This window comes from Aspergillus vadensis (genome assembly GCF_003184925.1).
Source record: "Aspergillus vadensis CBS 113365 unplaced genomic scaffold BO88scaffold_23, whole genome shotgun sequence".
NCBI classification, from domain to species: Eukaryota; Fungi; Ascomycota; class Eurotiomycetes; order Eurotiales; family Aspergillaceae; genus Aspergillus; species Aspergillus vadensis.
In genome coordinates this window covers 563-20,565 of record NW_020292061.1, presented here as the reverse complement: position 1 = coordinate 20,565, position 20,003 = coordinate 563, and the positions used below count along the sequence as shown (strand labels likewise).

General features: G+C 41.3%; 5 protein-coding genes across 5 annotated transcripts; 3 read left to right on the top strand and 2 right to left on the bottom strand.

The window, feature by feature from the left end:
- The first annotated feature begins 772 nt into the window (after positions 1-772).
- Positions 773-1,962, top strand: BO88DRAFT_490224 (elongation factor 1-beta/delta). Its single transcript, XM_025712758.1, has 4 exons — positions 773-853; positions 904-943; positions 1,160-1,539; positions 1,599-1,962. Exons 1-4 carry the CDS (start codon positions 814-816, stop codon positions 1,826-1,828), a joined length of 690 nt encoding a protein of 229 aa, XP_025559598.1. The 5' UTR covers positions 773-813; the 3' UTR covers positions 1,829-1,962.
- A 3,491-nt stretch (positions 1,963-5,453) lies between these two features.
- Positions 5,454-7,046, top strand: BO88DRAFT_301251 (MFS general substrate transporter; the record flags this gene model as incomplete). Its single annotated transcript, XM_025702418.1, has 2 exons — positions 5,454-5,547; positions 5,599-7,046. Coding segments are annotated over 2 exons (1,542 nt in total), but the record flags the coding sequence as incomplete, so codon positions are not given.
- A 361-nt stretch (positions 7,047-7,407) lies between these two features.
- On the bottom strand, positions 7,408-8,745 carry BO88DRAFT_456564 (Zn(II)2Cys6 transcription factor domain-containing protein; the record flags this gene model as incomplete). Its single annotated transcript, XM_025710930.1, has 1 exon — positions 7,408-8,745. The coding sequence occupies one exon, from the start codon at positions 8,743-8,745 to the stop codon at positions 7,408-7,410; it is 1,338 nt and encodes a 445-aa protein (XP_025559596.1).
- A 6,170-nt stretch (positions 8,746-14,915) lies between these two features.
- Positions 14,916-16,540, bottom strand: BO88DRAFT_407185 (NAD(P)/FAD-dependent oxidoreductase; the record flags this gene model as incomplete). The annotated part of the gene is made up of 2 exons (XM_025707358.1): positions 14,916-16,398; positions 16,459-16,540. Coding segments are annotated over 2 exons (1,405 nt in total), but the record flags the coding sequence as incomplete, so codon positions are not given.
- Positions 16,541-17,240: 700 nt separating this feature from the next.
- Positions 17,241-19,190, top strand: BO88DRAFT_127929 (cytochrome P450). The gene is made up of 3 exons (XM_025701371.1): positions 17,241-18,265; positions 18,347-18,784; positions 18,856-19,190. Exons 1-3 carry the CDS (start codon positions 17,689-17,691, stop codon positions 19,011-19,013), a joined length of 1,173 nt encoding a protein of 390 aa, XP_025559594.1. The 5' UTR covers positions 17,241-17,688; the 3' UTR covers positions 19,014-19,190.
- The last annotated feature ends 813 nt before the right edge of the window (positions 19,191-20,003 follow it).

The following is a 20,003-nucleotide window of genomic DNA, read 5'->3' as shown; positions in this document are numbered from 1 at the left end:
AAGCATGCCAGCTAATCAATATATAACCTTGGTTATTTTTCCGTGTTCTAGTGAAAATTAACATAGATGAACTTTTAGATAGGGGAGATACTTAATTCAATAAAATTAAAAGTGTATATGAATTAATATGATGTCTATGCTAGTAAATTATGTATTAGGATATCCGGGTTCTACGTAGTATAGTGATATATAGAAGATAAGAGAAAACTGAAAAATAATAATATTTAATGTTATATTATAGCTGTTTGAATTAAGTAACATCGATATTACCTAACTAGAATATTAATTATAGGGAAAGAAAAGAAGAAATACATAGAACTATAGTTGAATGAATAAGCGAACAATACAAGGTAAAAAAAAAAAAAATAAAATGGCATCATGTAGTCACCTATGTATAAGGTAGCCGTCACACCATAAACCACTTCGGTATATAGATTTATTAGAGTATTATAATTCAGATTCAATTTATATATAGGAGCTTATAAATTAAAGTTTATGTAAATTGAATATAAATATTAAAATCTTGAATTTTCATTTCTTTAGATCACATAGTATACATCCTAATGTCTTGATTGTAGTATTATATTAGTTTTACTCTGGATAGTTAATGTACAGTATAGAAATTAAAATCAGTACACCCGCGTGTTGGTCAGCATACAGTACCACTAGTAATCAGGTCAATCACCAGTAATCAGGTCATGTGACAATTAGTTTGTCCTCTAATTTGACACGTTTTATCTCTCTTTCAAATTCTTGATATCCAACCCTTTCTGTTCTCTCTCCCTCACCATCTGCAAGTTCAATACCGTCATAATGGGCTTCACCGACCTGCACTCGGACTCTGGTCTTACCGGTATGTAGTGGTATGTGATGCATTTGCGAGCACCGCCTAACCGGACGCAGTTCTCAACAGCTGGTTGACCACTCGCTCCTACATTGTCGGGTATGTTCCAGTCGGCTTGCTGTTCTTCTCCCCTATCCCCAAGCATGATTCCATGATGATACAAACTGGTCCGTGTTTCCCAGCAGCCTCAAGACCTGTACATGACGACTGAACAAGCATTTTCTTGCAACTTTAAACCCTTTTCTTTTTGCTTTGCTGTCGTTGCCGCCTGAAGCCCCCCTCATTAGGCCTCCCACTGACTCATCGCGTCGATAGCTTCTCGCCAACCCAGGCCAATGTGGCCGTCTTCAAGGCCCTGAGCACTGCCCCTGAGGTTGCCAAGCACCCGCATGCTGCGCGTTGGTACAAGCACATCGTTAGCTACGATGACGACTTCGCAACGCTTCCCGGTGATGCGGCTAAGCCTTACACCGTCTACGGTCCTGAAGTCGTCGCTGCTACTCTGAACCCTGCCAAGGACCCGGCCGCTGAGGAGGACGACGACGATGTCGACCTGTTCGGCAGCGACGACGAGGAGGAGGACGCTGAGGCTGCCCGCGTCCGCGAGGAGCGTCTGGCTGAGTACCGCAAGAAGAAGGAGGCCAAGCCTAAGGTCGCCGCGAAGTCTGTAGTCATCTTAGACGTTAAGCCCTGGGGTACGTTGAGGTTCGACATGCATTTTGGTTGAATTTCCTCGCTAACAATGACTCTCCAGACGACGAGACCGATCTGGCTGCCCTTGAGGCTGCCGTGCGCGGCATCGAGAAGGATGGTCTGGTGTGGGGTACTTCCAAGTTGGTGCCTGTTGGTTTCGGGATCAAGAAGCTGCAGATCAACCTTGTCATCGAGGACGAGAAGATCAGTTTGTCCGACCTCGAGGAGGAGATCCAGGAGCTCGAAGACTACGTCCAGTCAACAGATATCGCTGCCATGAACAAGCTTTAAGCTCCTTGGGAGGGTTTTGATGATGATTTCATGCTTTTATCATAGAAATGCGAATAAGGCTTGAGAGCGCGTAGACCGCTCTAATGACTATAGGCCCGCCCTTGGACGGGGACTTGACCTTGCCTCTGGCATAGATTGAGAAAAAGAAATCAGCATGCAAAGGCAGTTCAGCGCACCGTATCCAAGATCATCTCAAAGTCCAGCAAATGGTACTGAATTATCAAATATCCTCCGAGGCGTTCCGCTATGGACGGTGCCCAAACGTTTATGATTTTCACACATGTCCGTTGAAAGCTTCGCAAGTCAAACACCTCGTGAACGCCCAGCAGAACCCCCGTATAGCGGCTATTATTAGAGGCAAGCTAGGTCGGGTAAATAAAGTTTACTACTACTCTTACTACTAATACATCTTGCGAGTAGTGGAATTAGTATATCAGACTGTGGAAATTCGTTCCGGTGTGTCAGAAGCGAAATTTGCCTTCCTTCCAAATTGTTATACTTAGGTCCTATATCGCCCGTTCACTACAGATTCTAGGAAACGTTATGCGGTCGATATCGTTTCCGCCGTCTATTACAGTCTCTAGAACACGTAAAGAGCCGAAATTAACTGGTAGAGGGTCTAAATTACATATGTAATCCCCTTCTAATGCCCCGTGTGAGTTCTATCACGTACGAAACCTTAGAATAGTATTTACCAGTCTATTCCAACTTCGAGGGAACCTAATGAAACTGCCCCAGTCATCGAATTCCAGGGGGCATTTTTGACTATGACGCTTGCAAGTTTTCTTCTGCTTCCCTTACTTGTTAATTGCAAATTCAGCTGCAGGGCGAGATTTTGCATCTAATGCAACGTATATCTTTTGTTGCTGCGGCTTGAGAATCCATTCTCGAAGCGGTAGAGCAAAGCAATGTGGTGGGTGAGGTGGGTGATGAAGCAGAGCGTTACGGAAAAAGAAGCAAAATAAACAAACCGGAAAAGGAAACAACCGCGATGACGACTGAGACTTTGTTTGTCACCTGGTGCATGGATTTTGGGAAGTACATTACGCCCCTATGAAGCGGAGCAAATTGCATGCCAGTCACCCCAATCAGCTGCTTCAGTCCATGACGAAATCGGAAAGCTAGTCGACCATGTGATTTAGAGGGGTCACTGGCTACCTGAAATCACTGGCTACCCGAAGCACCCAAAACAACGCGCGCGCGACTACCACGGCCCTGCCACTGATCTGCATACAACATATTTAATTTGATAAAAATTCATGCAACTATCAAGGTACCATATAAATTTATATATAGAATAATACTATTCAGGATAAATATGAAAGATTAAAGTCCCTGAGCGGATTGTATAAGAAATCCTGACTAGATTACTAATATAGATTATTTTTAATCAAAAGAGATTATCTTTATAGTACTACTACTGCTAATTAAGTTATTATGTTATTATTCTAAATATATTTATTTTTTTTCATTATCTTTAATAAATAGTATCTTTCTTAGATAATTGAAAAGAGAAGAATCAGAATATGATAAAATCTACTTATTAAAATAGAAAGTCTATTAATTAGATAAGAAATCAGTTCTGAAATACTATAGATTTATAGAATAATAATAAAAATAGTTTATATTTATAAAATAGACTTATTCTCAGAGAATCAGTAATATATTACAAGGGGTCCCTATCTTATACAGGCTGAAGTAATATAGAGTTATTATCAATGATCTCATGACTTAACTATCTCTCTTAATACATCATCCTGATGATCCCAATCATGATAATGGAGCCGTTCTATCACAGAATACTAATATCAATGTTTAAAATATTAATATCTCAAGCTATTGCTTGATTAGGATATCTAGTATATATATTCTATAATATAACAAGTACTACATCTAGAAGGTGTATAATAGCAAGATCAATTTTTTCTAGAATCTGTATTCCCAGCTTTTCTTTGTAAAGCTCTTATTTTATTAAATACTCTAAGTATTTTTTATACTATAAGACTATTTAAATTATTTATTCAATATTAATTATATTTCTGCTTGGCAGTTTATTGTTTAAGAGCTTCATATAATTATTAATTCTTATATTCAAGGTAAAACTGTATAATTCAAAGCAATCTCTATAGTTTTGAAGATGTATCATAAAGCTGACTATATTAATATAATTAATATATCTTATTTTTAAAGTAATTAAGATAGCATAGACTTATATTTTTTTAAATTACTTTTAATTTATTAATATTTTTATAAATATAGAGGAAGAAGTACTGCTTTAATTATCTAAATAATTAATTTTTACAAAATAATTATATTTTTTAATATTTTATTTAGATCTAGAGGAACAAGATTTGTAGCTTAAAATATATTTTATATATTAATTTTAATAAATACTTCAGTATAGGTTTTCAGATATATATTTTAGAATTAAAGATAGAATATTATATTATAAATATTATTTATACATTATATTTCCCGAGAGTCTCATTATGCTTCTTAATTAGATTATTTTATTTTTACATAAATATATTATACTTTTTAATTATAATATTTATTTCTAGTTCTATCTTATTTATAAGGTTAAAAACTAGACTAAAAGTCTTCTTCAAGTCTTTCTTATATATCTTACTAATTTCTTTTAGATAATCTTTTTATGGTTATCAGTTTTTCTGTTTAATAGAACAGTTAGATATTATTATAAGTTCTTTTTGTATATGATTAATTTAACTTAGCTTTCTCTAAATATTATAATTAAAAATTAATCAGTAAATAATTTTTAGAAATGCAGTTCAGACTATTCTGTCTTAGCTGTTTGAGCATTGCTAAACATATATTAGAAAGATACTGGTAGTCTTGCTAAATAGCTGGCTATATATAATATTAATTAAAAAATAATATTAATAACATTTATTATTATATGAAAGCTGATTAAATATATCTTATTTAATATATCTAGACTAGGATATTAAACATGAGGAGGGAAAGAAGAAAGTATAGAGAAATATATAAAAATCAAAAAAATAAATAAATGAAGTAAAATAAACAAAGTAAACAGAACTATAACATGTGATCTGTCACGTGCCTCCGAATACTGCTCGCCATCACATAATAGAGTTAAATACCACTGAATTAGGCAATAATTGGCTAGATTGGTGGTGGTGGTGTTGTTAGGGTCGGGCGCGCGCGTTGTTTTGGGTGCTTCGGGTAGCCAGTGATTTCGGGTAGCCGCCAGGGACCCCTCTACTGTACCCAAGCCCTCTGTGTCTTAAATGAGGACGGAAACCCGAGCCATCCATTGTGATTCGTCGATCGGTCATCCGAGACCCGACGTAGATCTAACAAAAACAACAGAAACCGACTGCCAATTAGGAAGCTTGAGACATAAGTCACCTCTTTGTGAATTAGTAAGTAGGCTGGTCATTAGCGTCAACAACTTTGTCAGGCAGATAGATTCTAAAGGTTGCCAATCTGAAACTTGACTGATAACCATCTAATCCTTACGTCTTTCGCAACGACCTAACACCGACGATAGAAGTATTATCCGGACAAAGGACCAAGCATGGCTGAGCCTGAGTGTCCGACGCCCGTGGCTCCGGCTCCGGCCAAGGAGCCAAAGCTACAGCTTGGGGTCCAATTCTGGCTCGCCTTTTGGAGCCTGGCCATCATAGACCTCACGGCTGCGCTGGACGGCGCGACGCTCGCACTGGCCCTGCCGGTACGTGCTTCCGCCTTGTTGCGCTGCTCCAAGTAACGAGATGACGAGAACTAAGAAAAGGACTTACAGACAATCACTGCAGACATTGGCGGCGGCGACATAGAGGCCTTTTGGGCCGGGACCTCGTACCTGCTGGCCAACACGGTCACTCTGCCGCTCTGGTGCTCCCTCAGCGACGCCTTGGGCCGCCGGCCCAGCCTGTTAGCCTGCATCGCCTTTCTAACGGCCGGCTCCATCATCTGCGCCCGGGCGCAGAACTACTCTGTCCTGATCGCCGGCCGAACCGTCCAGGGTGTTGCTGGAGGTGGCATTCTTGGCCTTACGTATGTGGTCATCACCGATTTGGTGCCGCTCAGGGCCCGACCGAAGTTTGTGGCCATGCTGAACGCCCTCACGGCGCTGGGGAGCGTGACTGGGCCGATTATTGGCGGAGCGTGTGCGGTGACGGGGAATTGGCCGTGGATCTTCTGGCTGAACTTGCCGATTTGCATCATCAGTACTGTCGGGCTGGTTTTCTTCCTCCGGCTGCAGGGCCAGCAGGCGAGGATGGTCGACCAGCTGCGCGAGCTGGACTGGTTTGGTTCGGCCCTGTTCATCGCGGCTTTTACTGCTTTTCTGGTGCCAGTGACGTGGGGCGGCCTTCAGTTCCCCTGGGGCAGCTGGCAAACGCTGGTGCCGCTGCTTCTGGGTGCGGCCGGCCTGGTCTGCGTGGCTCTACACCAGCGGTACCTCGCGCCACGACCTTTTGTCCCGCGCCAGATGTTTGCCCACAGCAGATGCGTGGCCATCCTATTCTTCGGCAGCTTCAGCAACGGTCTCATTCTCTTCGGAATCGTCTACTACGTGCCCGAGTACTTTCTGGGCGTAAAGGGCTACTCCTCCCTCGTCGCCGGTGCCGCCACCCTTCCCACCACTTTGAGCGCTATACCCTGCGCCGTCGGCACAGGCATTGGCATCGCTAAGACAGGGCGGTACCGCTGGGCCCTACGGTACGGCTGGGCTGTCGCGGTCATCGGCCTGTGTGTGCTGATAGTGCAAGACGTCGACACCCCCGTCGCCGGCTGGGTCTTTATCAACCTCGCCTCGGCCGTCGGGACAGGCATGCTCCTACCTGCCATCAATCTTGCCCTGCAGGCGTCGGTGCCGCAGGCCCACGTGGCCATGTCGACCACGCTGGTGCTCTTCTTTCGCTCCTGTGGCAAGACCGTCGGTGTGGCCATAGGCAACCCCATCCTCGACAACGTGCTGCGGACGCAGCTGCGCCAATCTGATCACCACGTGCCCTCGGCGTATCTAGGGCTCAGCGCCATCGAGATAGTCGAGCTGCTCAACAGTGAGGCGACTCGGGCGGCACTGAGCCCGGCGCTGGTCTACACCTTAAGGAGCGCGCTTGTCACGGGATTCCGGGCCCTGTTCGGCGCGCTTGCAGGTCTTGCGGCCGTAAACCTTTTGCTGCAGCTACCAATGCAAGAGTTTTCACTCAATCAGGATCATGAGACGAACCAGGTATTACGTCCTGATTAGAACTAGTGCCCTCCACCTTATGCTTAGGCTTCACTTTCATGGATCCTCTCTTATTTTCTTATCGCATATCTAATATTACACTACATATCAGATTAAGTGCTTCTTTCCAGTTACCATACCAGGGCTAGGTGAGGGAGGAGGAACGTATAAAGAAGCAGAGCTGGATAAGGCTGAAGGATGTAGAGGGACAGGACGAAGCGTAGTTAAACTAGTCACTATTGCAGAGTCACGCACAAATCTAGAACTGCCTACCTAAACGCAGCCCTCCGGGTAGTCATCTGTAGAGAACTCGGTCTTCTTCTGCTTGAAAAAAACAGGTGGTTTTTGGTCAAGGTGAATTTCATGAGCAAGACAGGATGTCCCTCAGTCCCGAAATACTCTCCACCACCGCCTCCTGCTTCGCCACCAGCGCCCGCGTCAAGGCCTGCAGTCCAAAGTCATCCTTCGTATCCCCTTCCCCATCATCCATCGCCCCGGACGCATCGCTGATGTGATCAGGCAGTGATTTTTCCGTGAGCTGAATCACCTCGTCGATCAACCCCTCTGCCGTGCTCAGCGCCATGGCAATGGAGTGCACCTGCAGCGGCCGAAGATGGTCGTCGAACCGCTCATCAAGCAGTAATGACCCCAGCCGGACAGGTGGGAAGATAAACGCGCACAACGCGTTCTTGTCGGTTTCCTGGGCGAGCATACCCTGCAGCCGGGCCAAGAGGTCGTGGAGCAGTGAGGCCAGACGGAGGACCGTGCTGAGGAGGAAGAGGGCGGTAGGCATATCGCGCTCGCAAACCTGGTGGGGGCGGAGGAGGGAGCGGAGGGCGAGCCCGAGACGCAGGGCGGCTTCGACGGGACCTTCCGAGATGGGGGCGATCACTGTGTCGCTTCTGGGGCTGTTCCTCCTGCTGCGCTCGCCGGGGGCGGAGGATGGGCGGTTGTGCGAGTGTCTTATTGGCGCCGCAAGGAACTGGCGGATGCATTCCAACATGCTGTCTTGCTGTGAGAGCATCTGTGCGTTGAGGTCCGTGAGGGCCTGCATGTACGAGGCCGAGGATAGTCTGGAATTGTCCAGACCGGAATCATTACGTGATTCCCATCTCTCGCTACCCCCCATCACCCTACCTGCATCGCCCGCCTTATATCGGCTGCTAGATGCTGATGAGGCTGTGACGCTGTCTGGAAGCGGTTCCGAGAGACTAATGCCCGTATTATTGCTAGACGCGCTCGGCTGGCTTGGAGTGGTAGTAGTGAGAGCTAGAGGCCTGTGTACCGAGTCCGGATCAAAGTCGCTGACAAGTGGGGTCCATAGCAAATCGGAAAGGCCATCCCCACCAGGGGCCACGGGTCCCACAAAAAGGTCCAGCAGTGGATCGGCCGCGTCACTGTCATGCCTTTGCTCATGCAGCTCGTCGCCTGGTTCAGCAGGCATGTTGCTGGACACTGCGGGCAGGCTGCCCTCTTCAACCCCTTTTTGTGTCATTAATATCCCGCTCAACCCTCGCGTCTGCTGCTGGCTGATGCGTCCGCGGCGAGAGGGCCGCGGATAGCAGTCAGAGTATGCTGCGCGGGTGCAACGCTGGCACCGCACCTGGCCTGGCGTTCTCCGACAGCGGACCTTGGAGGCATGGCATCTGTAGCAAGCCGGCAGTTGGTCTTGGACGTCTAGGCTGTTGTCTTGGCTCATGTTGTGCTTCTCAGCTGAGGTACATCAGTGATGGTTGTAATTTGGAAGTCTGGATGTTCAAACGATGCCTAGTATATATTGTAAGTCATGTTACAGCCTTGTGTGACAATCCTCGACCGTATTGGCTGTCAGCCAACTATCATGGCCCCACCCTAATGCACGATAAATTAAAGCGATCATGGATCCTGATCCTGAATGGCTCTGGCCATTGAACAGCAGTCGCCAGCCGCATGTACCAATACAGGATAATGCATACCATATGCTGGGAAGCGACAGGCATCAGACGGCATGCGCGGCCATAAAACCCCGGTATTTTACCAACTGATTTGTTAAATAAATTGAATATGTAAGAAACATAGTCAAATGTTCAAAGTTCAATCTTTATTGGTACTATAAGTATTTTAAATTTTTAGAATTAGATATTTTTATAGGTTTACACTGCTTCTTAGGATTTATTAATATTATCGTGAAAAGGGTTATTTTCTATTCTAATAGATAATAATTCATTATGAGGGTTTTAGGATCAGTAGAAGAGGCAATGTAACAATTACAGAATTTGATGAGCGTGTTCAATAGGGTAAGCTGAGCAGGATATCTGTGTAGAATATCTATGAATCCACTGTTGGTTGCTTATCAGGGCTGCATTGATGGTGTCTTACTATGCCTTGCCATACAGGAGACCATAGTAAGTGTGAATAAAGGGGGGTTGGTTACCCCTCTTCTTGTCACGTCATATCTGACTCAATCCCTGATTGTGTCATTTCACTGTTTCCAATGAAATCTCACGATGCGCTGTTCCAGAGTTTATGTGGCACAGTCACCTTGCAGCAGATTTTACTCCATCCTAATCAGAGAGTCTGTTATCTTTGTTATTCTGGTAGGCAGCAATCACACAGGCCTGCCTCATCGGAAGGCTGTCTTCCGACCCCAGATCAATGGTAGGCCGAAGCAAACGTCGGGGTAACCTTTTTACCGAGAAAGCTAGGATTTCTGGATTAGAAGATAGGAGTTTGAATCAAACTACGTGTACCACATGAGCACCGAAAAGCTCAATTGTCGATTGGAGTGTACAAAGAATCTCAGAGATTAGAAAGAAGTCCGGAGACAAGCAATAATCACAGTTTATTATATCCCTTCCTTTTTTGGGAGCAGTTGGCACCTGGAGAGCGAGAGAATCCCCTTGGGCAGAGGTTTTACTAACCATCTCCATGTAGTTAGTGACTCCAAATAGACATGGCAGGGATCGCCCGGGCTTGCCCGGGGCCGGGCCGAGTTCGATCCTGCTAAGACTCGCGGGTCCAGAGCTGCTAACATAAGCGGCAAGCGAGTCGGCCATGTGAGTCGCCACCCCATCGAACCTTATACACGCCTCCGAAAATCACTCTATTTAAACAGCCATTACACCACTAAAAATATCAGATTATGATAAGCTTCGGTGGAACAAGAAAGCAGATTTTATTTAGTAATTAATATTATTTAGAAAGATCAGATAGACTCTGTTCATTATTATTTTAAAGTTCTATAATCAATACTTCAAGACAAGTAGTACGGCAGCGCCTCCGGCGCTGCTTATATAAAACTTGACAACACAGATACCCAGTGTAATGAGTAACTAGCCAGTTATTATTAGTACTTGTAGAAATTATAATAATCACAGTAGAGTATTACCTTTCTAATATAGATTATATAATCTCTGAAAAGCTAATAAATTAATTATTAAAATATTAATAAATCTTATTAATTTTAAATTCAGTAGTTATATAATCAGAATTTTTATATATATTTTTATATATATATTTAAAAATCTTAATTAAGATATATACTATATACTTCTGTATACTTCTGTATTAATATATATTTTATACTTCCTGACAAGATATAAATTATATAGTATTATTTATTTATTTTTTTTAAGAAGAGACTTTTTTCTTTTATATAGAATAATAATTATTATAATATTTATATATAGGATAACTGTCAGCTGTAAAAATAATTTCTGATAAAAGAGATTATAGAAATCTTTTTATATAAATAAACTTATTATTATAGATTTTTATATAGAAAGCAGATAGATGTAAGTCTTTATATAATATATAAATTATTATATATTTTATAATTAATATTATTATTATCAGGATCAGGAAACTCTGTTAAAATAATTTCATGAATAAACTAATATTATTGAAGTCATGACCCTTGTCTAAATAAAGGAAAATATAAAAATATAATATATTATATTTCTAATATTTAAAAATATAAATATTAATAATATAAAGATTAAAAATATTATCAGTTCCTGTAATCTTTTTAACCAAAATTACTAGTTTAAGATAGAAAATATGAGTAACTAAATCAGGATAATTCTCTATCTTCCCATAATTTATAATAATAAATAATAATAATTATTATTTTATTTCACTTTTATATAAGTGTGGAATATGCTTTTAAATATAATAATTTAGATTTAATAATAATTTAATTAAAATATAATAAAATTCTTTTCTTTTTTATTTAATAAGAAAAATATTATTTTAAGATATTAAAATAAAAATAAAACTTTCTTAGATTCTGGCTATATCACTAGTAAGCCTGTTTGAAATAGATTATAATATTAAATTAAAAGTAATAATTTTCTGAATCAATATAAGAATCTAGTTTTTAAATTAAAATTATAATTACTTAAGAAATTACTTTTTCTTAAAATTTTTATTATTAATGAAACAGTATTATCTCTGTCTGTATATTAGATTTATATAGCTAATAATAATAAAAATCTTATATTTTTTTTATTAAATATTTCTTTAAATATTTCTTAAAATATATATTTTAAGTTAGTAATCTATTCCTGATACTATTAGAGATCAAAATTCAGAATAAAATAGAAAATATTCTTAATTTTAATTTTCATTCTTACTTTTTTCTAATTTAGAGAAAGATTGATAGTACTTTAATATTATTTTATTTAAAAAACATTTTTCCAAAAATAAATTATTTACTGTTATAAATTAATAATTTATTTTAATTAATAAATATAATTCTCTAGCTGCTGGATCTCCTTAATAATAGAAACAGTATTCAAAAATAATTCTGGATTAATTTTATTATTAAAAACCTTTATTTTTTTATTATTCTTAGTAGATGGTATTTTTCTTAGATAATTAAAAAAATTTAAATATAATAAAATCTATTTATTAAAATAAAAGACCTGTTAACTAGATAAGAAATCGATTACTAAATATTATATATTTATCTGATAATAATAAAGATAATCTATATTTATAAGATAGACTGATTCTTAAGAAATCAATAATTTATTATAAAAAAATTAATATCTATAAATATTAGGAAAGTATAGAACCTTTATTAATAATCTTATATCTTTTATAACTACTTTAGTATGTCATCCTGATGGCTTTTGCCCTCATAGCTAGGTTTTTTATCACACTAACTGTATTGGTTAGAATAACTATTATCTTAATGATTATTAACTTAATATAATTTATAAAAATAATATTAATATAGATAATAAGAATAGAATACTAGATATTACTAAGATTAGTAAAACTAGTAAAGTAATATATAACAGATATTAAAAGATATATTATATATATTTTCTAGTTATATATAGAAATCAAGTTTAATATCAGGTCTAATTATCATTATTACTGTGTATAAGCCAGCGTATTAGTAATAACTCAAATTATTATCTATTCTAGATAATAGATCTGAGCTGATATTAAGTCTTTTTATTTATAATTAGAAATCTGTTTTTATATAAAAATAAATTTAATAGAAAATTATTCTGTTATAGATTTTACTATAAATATTATATAATAGTTGGTATTTAAATATCTATTATTCTAATAGAGATTATAATACAAGCATCTGGATAATTATCATTTATACTTAAATAATTAAAATTAAATAAAAGATTTTAAATTAATATTCATAAAGTAGACTACTAATAATTCTTTAATAGAATAATAAGACCGGAATAATATCCTGATTTATTATTTAATAGAATCTGATAATTTGATAATATTTTATAGTTAAATAAAGTCTTGGGATTCGACAGAACTGGATAATCTTATAAGATTCTAGTATTATTTATTTCTTTAACATAACCAGTGAACCATATATGATATAAAAATTAGAAAGAGTAGAATAATAATTTATAAAATGATAGATATTTTTATATATAAAATACTATAACTTATTATTGTTTTTTCTGATAGAATTTTTTTTAAATCAGAAAATTATTCTTAATAAATTAATAATTAGATAAATACTTTCTTAGATTATGCTCTTCTGAATAGATATTATTTTGTTTATATTTCTTGTTATTATTCTATGGTTATAATAATAGATAGTAATAGCTACTATCTTATCCTATTTTTTACACAGATATAGAATATATCTTGAAGTATAATACTTAAGATTAAAAAATAATTTAATAAGATATATAAATATTTTTTTCTTTTCAGCTTGACAGAAAAAATATTATTTTATAATATTAAGATAAATATAAAACTTTCTCAGATCTTAGCTGTATTATTGATATGCTTACTTTAATTAAATTATTATATTGAATTTAGAGATTATGATATTTTAACATTAAGACTAGGTTATTTTAAAATAATATATCTTTTCTAAAGTCATATTACTGCTAAATTAGTATTACTACTATCTGTATACTAGATCTATATAACTAATAATAACAAATATTTTTTATTCTTTAAAATATTTCTTGGGAGTTATCTGAAATACATATTCTAAATTTATAATTTATTCTTTATAATTCTAGAGATTAAAATTTAATATAAAATAAAAAGTATTTTTCAATTTAATTTCACTCTTGTCTTTATCAGAGATAATTTCGGAGGATGATTAATAGTATTTTAATACGATTTTATTAAAAGAATAATATTTCTAAAAATAAGGTATTTTTTATAAGAAAATATTAGCTTATTTTAGCTGTTGGATAGTCTTCAAGTTATTAGATTTTTTAATAATAGAAATAATATTTAAGAATAGTTCAGTATAAATTTCCTTACTGATTATTTTTAAATTTTTATTATTCTCAAAGAATAGTATATTTTTAAGATAATCTAATGGACAAGAATCAGAATATAATAGAATCTACTTATCAGAGTAGAAAGTCTGTTGACCAAGTAAGAAATTAGTTATTAAATATCTTAGATTTATCTAGTAATAATAAGATAGTCTATATCCATGAGATAGACTGATCTTTATAAGATCAGTAGTACAGTACAGTAAATTGCTATCTTATAGTATCCGGGCAGACATGGGATTATTATTGATGATCTCACGACTCTGCCATGTGTGTGGGTACATCATACTAACAGACCTGAGGGGTGTAGACAAGGTTATTCTATTACGTTAATACCACTTGTGATAGGTTACTATCCTGAGGGATGGCCTAAGTGGTGAAACACCACCTGCTCCCGTGTGTACATGTCTATGTAAGCAGGGTTCTAGGGGTCCGCAGGTAGCTGCGGGTAATGATGGTCTTTTTGGCCTTGTGTGGACAACACCCCTAGGTTGTTCTATGACACTACTATCTTTAAAGAATTATATATTTGGAAACTTAGTAACAATACTTATCTGCACTCACTGTATATAACTGCATAGTATTATTCTGCCTTACTTCTCTTCTCTCACCTAAGTCTAATTATTCTTAGATAGTCATCAGCCTGATACCCCCTCGATCCAGTTGACAGTATGTATACCAGTGAAGCTAAGCTAACCAGGACAGGGAAGCGATCCTAGGATTTGACATATCATTCCTGTAAAAAAACTGTATACTAATCAATCTATAGTTATTAATCTTTTAAGTATATCTGACTTTTCTAATCTATAGTTAAGATTAGTCAAAATAATTTCTTAACTGTAATTTATTCTTAATTATATAGCTAAGAGGATTCTTATATCTAAGTCTAATTCTTAGCTTATGGTCAAGGTTAGATTAAGGTATAACAGTCAGGAATAATCACTCTACTGTAATCTATTCTTAATATTACAGTTAAGAGGAGTCTTATACCTTAATTTAACTGTCAGGTTATGGTTAAGATTAGGTCAAGGTATAACAGTCAGGTATAACCACTCTATACCTGTAATAATTCTTTATTCAGTATCTGTTTAATTATTTACATAAAAATATATTAGAATATTTATTCCTCATAGCCCGCTGCCCCTAAGGTTATATATATTGCATGGCCCGCGAGTAGTATGGCCTAGTTGTTGTTATTACATGAGTCCTTTCATGGCCGCGTGTGGCTCACCACGCGGTGGGATATGTTTTCAAGGTTCCTAGGCTTGTACTTTTATTAGGCCTACATCGCCACGCTCTACATTCGCCGCCAGCCCATCAATAACATGACCTGTAAAAGCCGCCAGGCCCCTATTTTCCTGGGTCGTGTTCCGATGCAAGACGCGATGGCTCATGCGCTTCAGAATGTCGACCTCCTCGGGGGTCATGTTCTGGAGCGTCTCGGGCGCCGCCTGCGCAGCATGGCTGACCTTGTTCACCATGGCCCTCTCCTGCTCCGGCGTGACATCAAACGAGTTGAGTGCAAAGTCAACCGATTCCACCGCTCGCTGCTGCACCTGCTCGTCCGATAGGTGTGTGTCGGCGACCCCCTGAATGACGGGCTGGATAGCCTTGAAAGCGGCGTCAAAGCCGTCCTCTGCGTCGGTGGTGATGAGCTGTTCGTGCTTGAGGCGCAGCTGGCGCTGCACCGCCATGACGATGAGGAGCAGCCGGGTGTAGTTCTCGGCGACCTTTGTGCCGTGCCACTTGGCCGCGGCGCGCTCGTCGGCCTGGCCGCGGCGCGACGCCTGCACCGACACGGCGGCCGCGAGACCGTTGGTCAAGGCCAGGTGCACGCCCGAGGAGAAATAGGGGTCGACAAAGGCGGCGGCATCGCCGATGATGCGGAAGTACGGGCCGGCGTAGGCCGATGCGCTGTACGACCAGTCTGACGCCTGCTTCATGTCCGACACTATTTCGGCGTCCGACAGCATGGCGCTGATTTGCGGCGCCAGCTTGAGATACTCGCAGTAGAATTCTTGGGGGTTTAGCCCGAGTTGCTTTTTCTTGGCCACGAAGAGGTCCTGGCGCGCCACGATGCCGACCGACAAGGTGCTGTTGTGCAGGGGGATGGCCCAGACCCAGCCGCTCGCGTCATCGAGCGTCTCAAAGAAGGGCGAGTTCTCGTTGGGCTGGCCAACATTGAAGCGCTTGGCCCCTTTCCAGTACGTCCAGTTGGCTATATTCTTGAGGCCCTCGTTGAAGCGGCGGTTCTTGAGGTACTTTGTGGACACGATCCCGTTGCGCCCGCTGGCGTCGATGAGGTAGTCAAACTTGATGTTGCCTCTAGTCCCGTCTTTACACGACCAGTCGGCCGATACAGGCCGGCCTGGATTGGCCAGGTGCGGGGGTTCGTCGAAACCGTCATGCGGGTATGGCTCAAAGTGTATTACGTCTACCTTGGTGCCGTCAAACGTCTTGGCTCCGCTGCGGGCGGCGTGGCGGAATAAGAGATCGTCCGACTCGGAGCGGACTACGTTCCACGAGTGGCCGCCTGGGCCGAGCGCTTTTGTAAAGTCGGTGACTGTGGGTTTGTGGTTTCCCTTGGTAAGTCATTTTTTACTGTCCCGGAACAAGACCAGCCGAAGCCGGGGGCAACTAACATGCTTCCCTCTTTTCCGTGATCTTGAATGTGGCCCCGTACTTCTTTTCAAAGCCGTGCCGGTCGAATTCTGTGTCGACATCAATGAGCCGCAAGAGGAACCGCATCGCTGCGAGCATGCTCTCCCCAACGTGATATCTTTGCAATTCCAAAAATTAATTTTGCTCATGTCGGGGTTTTTAAAGCACGTAATGATAAGAGGTACCTGGGGAACTTTTCGGCATCGACAAGCACGACGTCGACGCCCTCACGTGCGAGCATGCAGGCGGCGAAGGACCCGGCCGGTCCGGCGCCCACCACAAGAACAGAGCTTTGCGACGGCAAGGACATGGTGATTGTATGATGTGCAGGGACAAAATTCTAACGTATCAACGTTGCATGCTACTGCCAGGAGTTAGAAGATTAAATTTGGTAAATAATGTAAGCCAACAGCCAACTCATCAACGATCGAGACAAGTATGCTGCGTTATCGGGCTCATCCGTCGCCATCGATATGCAGCAGGAAACCTCGGCCATGAAGTCGGTGGCCGTTTCAAGCCGCCTGATGATGTTCCCGACTCGGACTTGCGACCGACTTGCGACCGACTTGGGACCAACCGTGGCCATCTCGGATTACCGAGCTGACTGCATAATGGTTGGTTCAGAAAGTGGCCGCCGAGCCGAAGGAGGCTGGCTCCTGTGCCATGCTATTACTGAAAGTCTGATTCTAGCAGTCGATGACTGACACACCTTGGATTCTTCTTTTAGAATTGGTTCAAGTTACTGGTGCACATCCAACGTCTAATCATTACGGAGAGGGCAAGACTCGTCAGCCATCGCCATGCACTTGACCTTGACCCTACTGCCCGTGGTTGCCATCGCCTGGACTATGGCCTACTTGGTCTATGTCCAGGTTAACCTGTATCGACGGCGACACGCGGGTGGCTGCCAGCCGGCTCCCCATGCCAGTCCTTGGGACCCGCTCTTTGGGCTTCGACATGCGACCGGGCTCCACAAGGCCATGCGTAACCGTCGCAACCTGGAGTACTTTGACAACATGTTCAAGTGTTTCGGCACCACGTTTGAGGTCGGCCTCCTGGGCAATCTGATGCACATCACGTGCGATCCGGAGAACATCCAGGCCATCCTAGCAACCAAATTTAAAGACTGGTGCGTCAGAAATCCAACTCTCCTCCGCATGTAATAGTTAATCGAGCTTTGTTGACCATGAGACTCTCTCGACTTCAGGGACATGGGTCCTCGGCGTCGCTGGGCGACCTTTGAATTCGTTGGCGTCGGGATTTTTAGCGCCGACGGGCAAGACTGGGTTCACGCGCGGACAGTGGCGCGGCCGCAGCTCGCGCGATCCTATTTCGGCGACACGGCGGTTTGGGAAAAGCACTTGCAGATCTGGTTCGAATCCATGAAGGATCAGGTGCCTGCTGGCTCGGCTGCCGAGCTGCAGGAGTGGACGCAGCGCTTCACGCTCGACGTGGGCACCGAGCTGCTGTCTGGGCGTCCACTCGACGTGCTACGTGCTCATGGTGCGGCCGTGGGCCGCCGCTTCTTGTGGGCGCTTGATCGGGCCAACACGATGATTTCGGAGCGCCTGCGTGCGGGAAAGTTGTCGTTCCTTGTGCATGATATGAAGCTCCAGGACGCGCGTCGTGTTCTTCATGAGCATGTCGACCCCATCGTGCACGAGGCCATTGCGAGCCATAAGGAAGGCAAGGACAGTGAGGTTGACAGTGCGAAGTACACGGTTCCTCGGGCGTTGGCAAACGAAGGCATACCTGCTGAGCAGATCCGTGATCATGTTCTAAACTTGCGTACGTTTTTTTTGATGCAACCAGGAGGATGCGTTTGTCCAGGGGTCTGCCTGAGACGATGCTAATCGTTGAAAACTCCAGTCTTGGCCGCGGTGGGCTCAGAAGCTTCCCTCATTAGCACCCTCTTCTTCATCGTCGCCAAATACCCTCACGTGCAGGAACGGTTGCGGGCCGAGATCTCCGAGACGCTCGGCGAACGCTTGCCCGGGTACGAAGACGTCAAGAACATGAAGTACCTCAACTGGGTCATCAAGGAGACACTCCGGATGTACCCACCCGTGCCGCAGAACCTGCGCGTCGCTAACAAGGACACGGTTCTTCCTGTGGGTGGCGGTCCAGACGGTCGATCACCTGTCTTCATCCCGAAAGGCCGCGAGTGTTCTTTCTCCTCCTTCTCCCTTCATCGACGACACGATCTGTGGGGCGACGATGCCCTCGAGTTCAAGCCCGAGCGTTGGGAGAAGGAGAGGCCCACGTGGAATTATATTCCGTTTAGTGGCGGTCCTCGGATCTGTCTCGGTGAGTACATACATCTTCTATAACGCTCAGTGTATAGGAAACACATGGACTGACCAGATTATGACGCCAAGGCCAGCAGCTTGCGCTCGTCGGGGGGGGATACGTCCTTGTTCGCTTTATGCAGCATTACTCGTCATTTAAAGGGCCGGATCCACCGCAGGTGTGGACCGAGAAGCTCAATATTACCTGCTTCGTAAACCAAGGTGTATGGGTGAAGATAGCTGAATGACCCAAGTACTGGCAAAGGTGCAGGAAAAGGTGAAGCTAGGTCTCTGCAGTCTATTAATCAGTCATTACATAATCTAGTCCTTAGGTAGTTAGTTACGAAATGGAACCCGGTCCTTCACTTGTCACAAATCAACTCATCTTTTTCGCTGTCGCCCTTGTTGATGGACCAGGCAACGACCTTATCCTATGCATTACATGAGTTCTTCTGCCTGCGTGATGGAGTGTCCCGAAGTGATCCAAAGCTATCTCGCCTATAGATTCAGGCTAAGTTCAGGGCCTAATGGCTTCGGATTTTAGGGACCACGCTGTTCACAGGTCACGACTCGAATAACCATCAGGTCTATATTTAACTATGATCCTGGCTGTTGATGTGAAGTTTTCTTACACCAATCATATTGTCGCTTCAGTATTGGTCTTACGCGGTGCTAACTGGTCACTGTGAGTATTGCTCGTATGGTCCTTTATACATACTGTTGGGCTCCTTCCCGGTAAGGAAAGCAATAGGCACCTGCCGTTCAAGGATGGCAGTGGCAAGAAATAGGGATTCCCGCTGGTTCCCCCCCTCCATGATCCTAGTTAAATAAATCAGTTTAATACAATCATTAAATGCAATCAGTTTCATCATTTCATTCAAATAATCAAACATTTGGTGACCAGTCTGGGGCTACGTGAAAACCCCTAAGAATCTAATAGTTAGCAACATATAAAAAAAAGCTGTACTAGCTGTAATCAAAGTTAAATATTAAGTCTTTAAATATTAAAGATATTTAGATATATAAATTAAAAGAATTATACTAACCTGTTTAAAAATCTTTATCAGGTATTTAACAGATTAATATTTACTACAAATCCAGAGAATAACTTAGCTTTAATATTTAATTAAATAAAAACCACTCCCGGCAGAAATATAAAAATAAATATAATATTTTATATAAAAATAAAATTTTTTTATTTATATTTATATTCTCTTCTTCTGTTAATAAAAATTAAT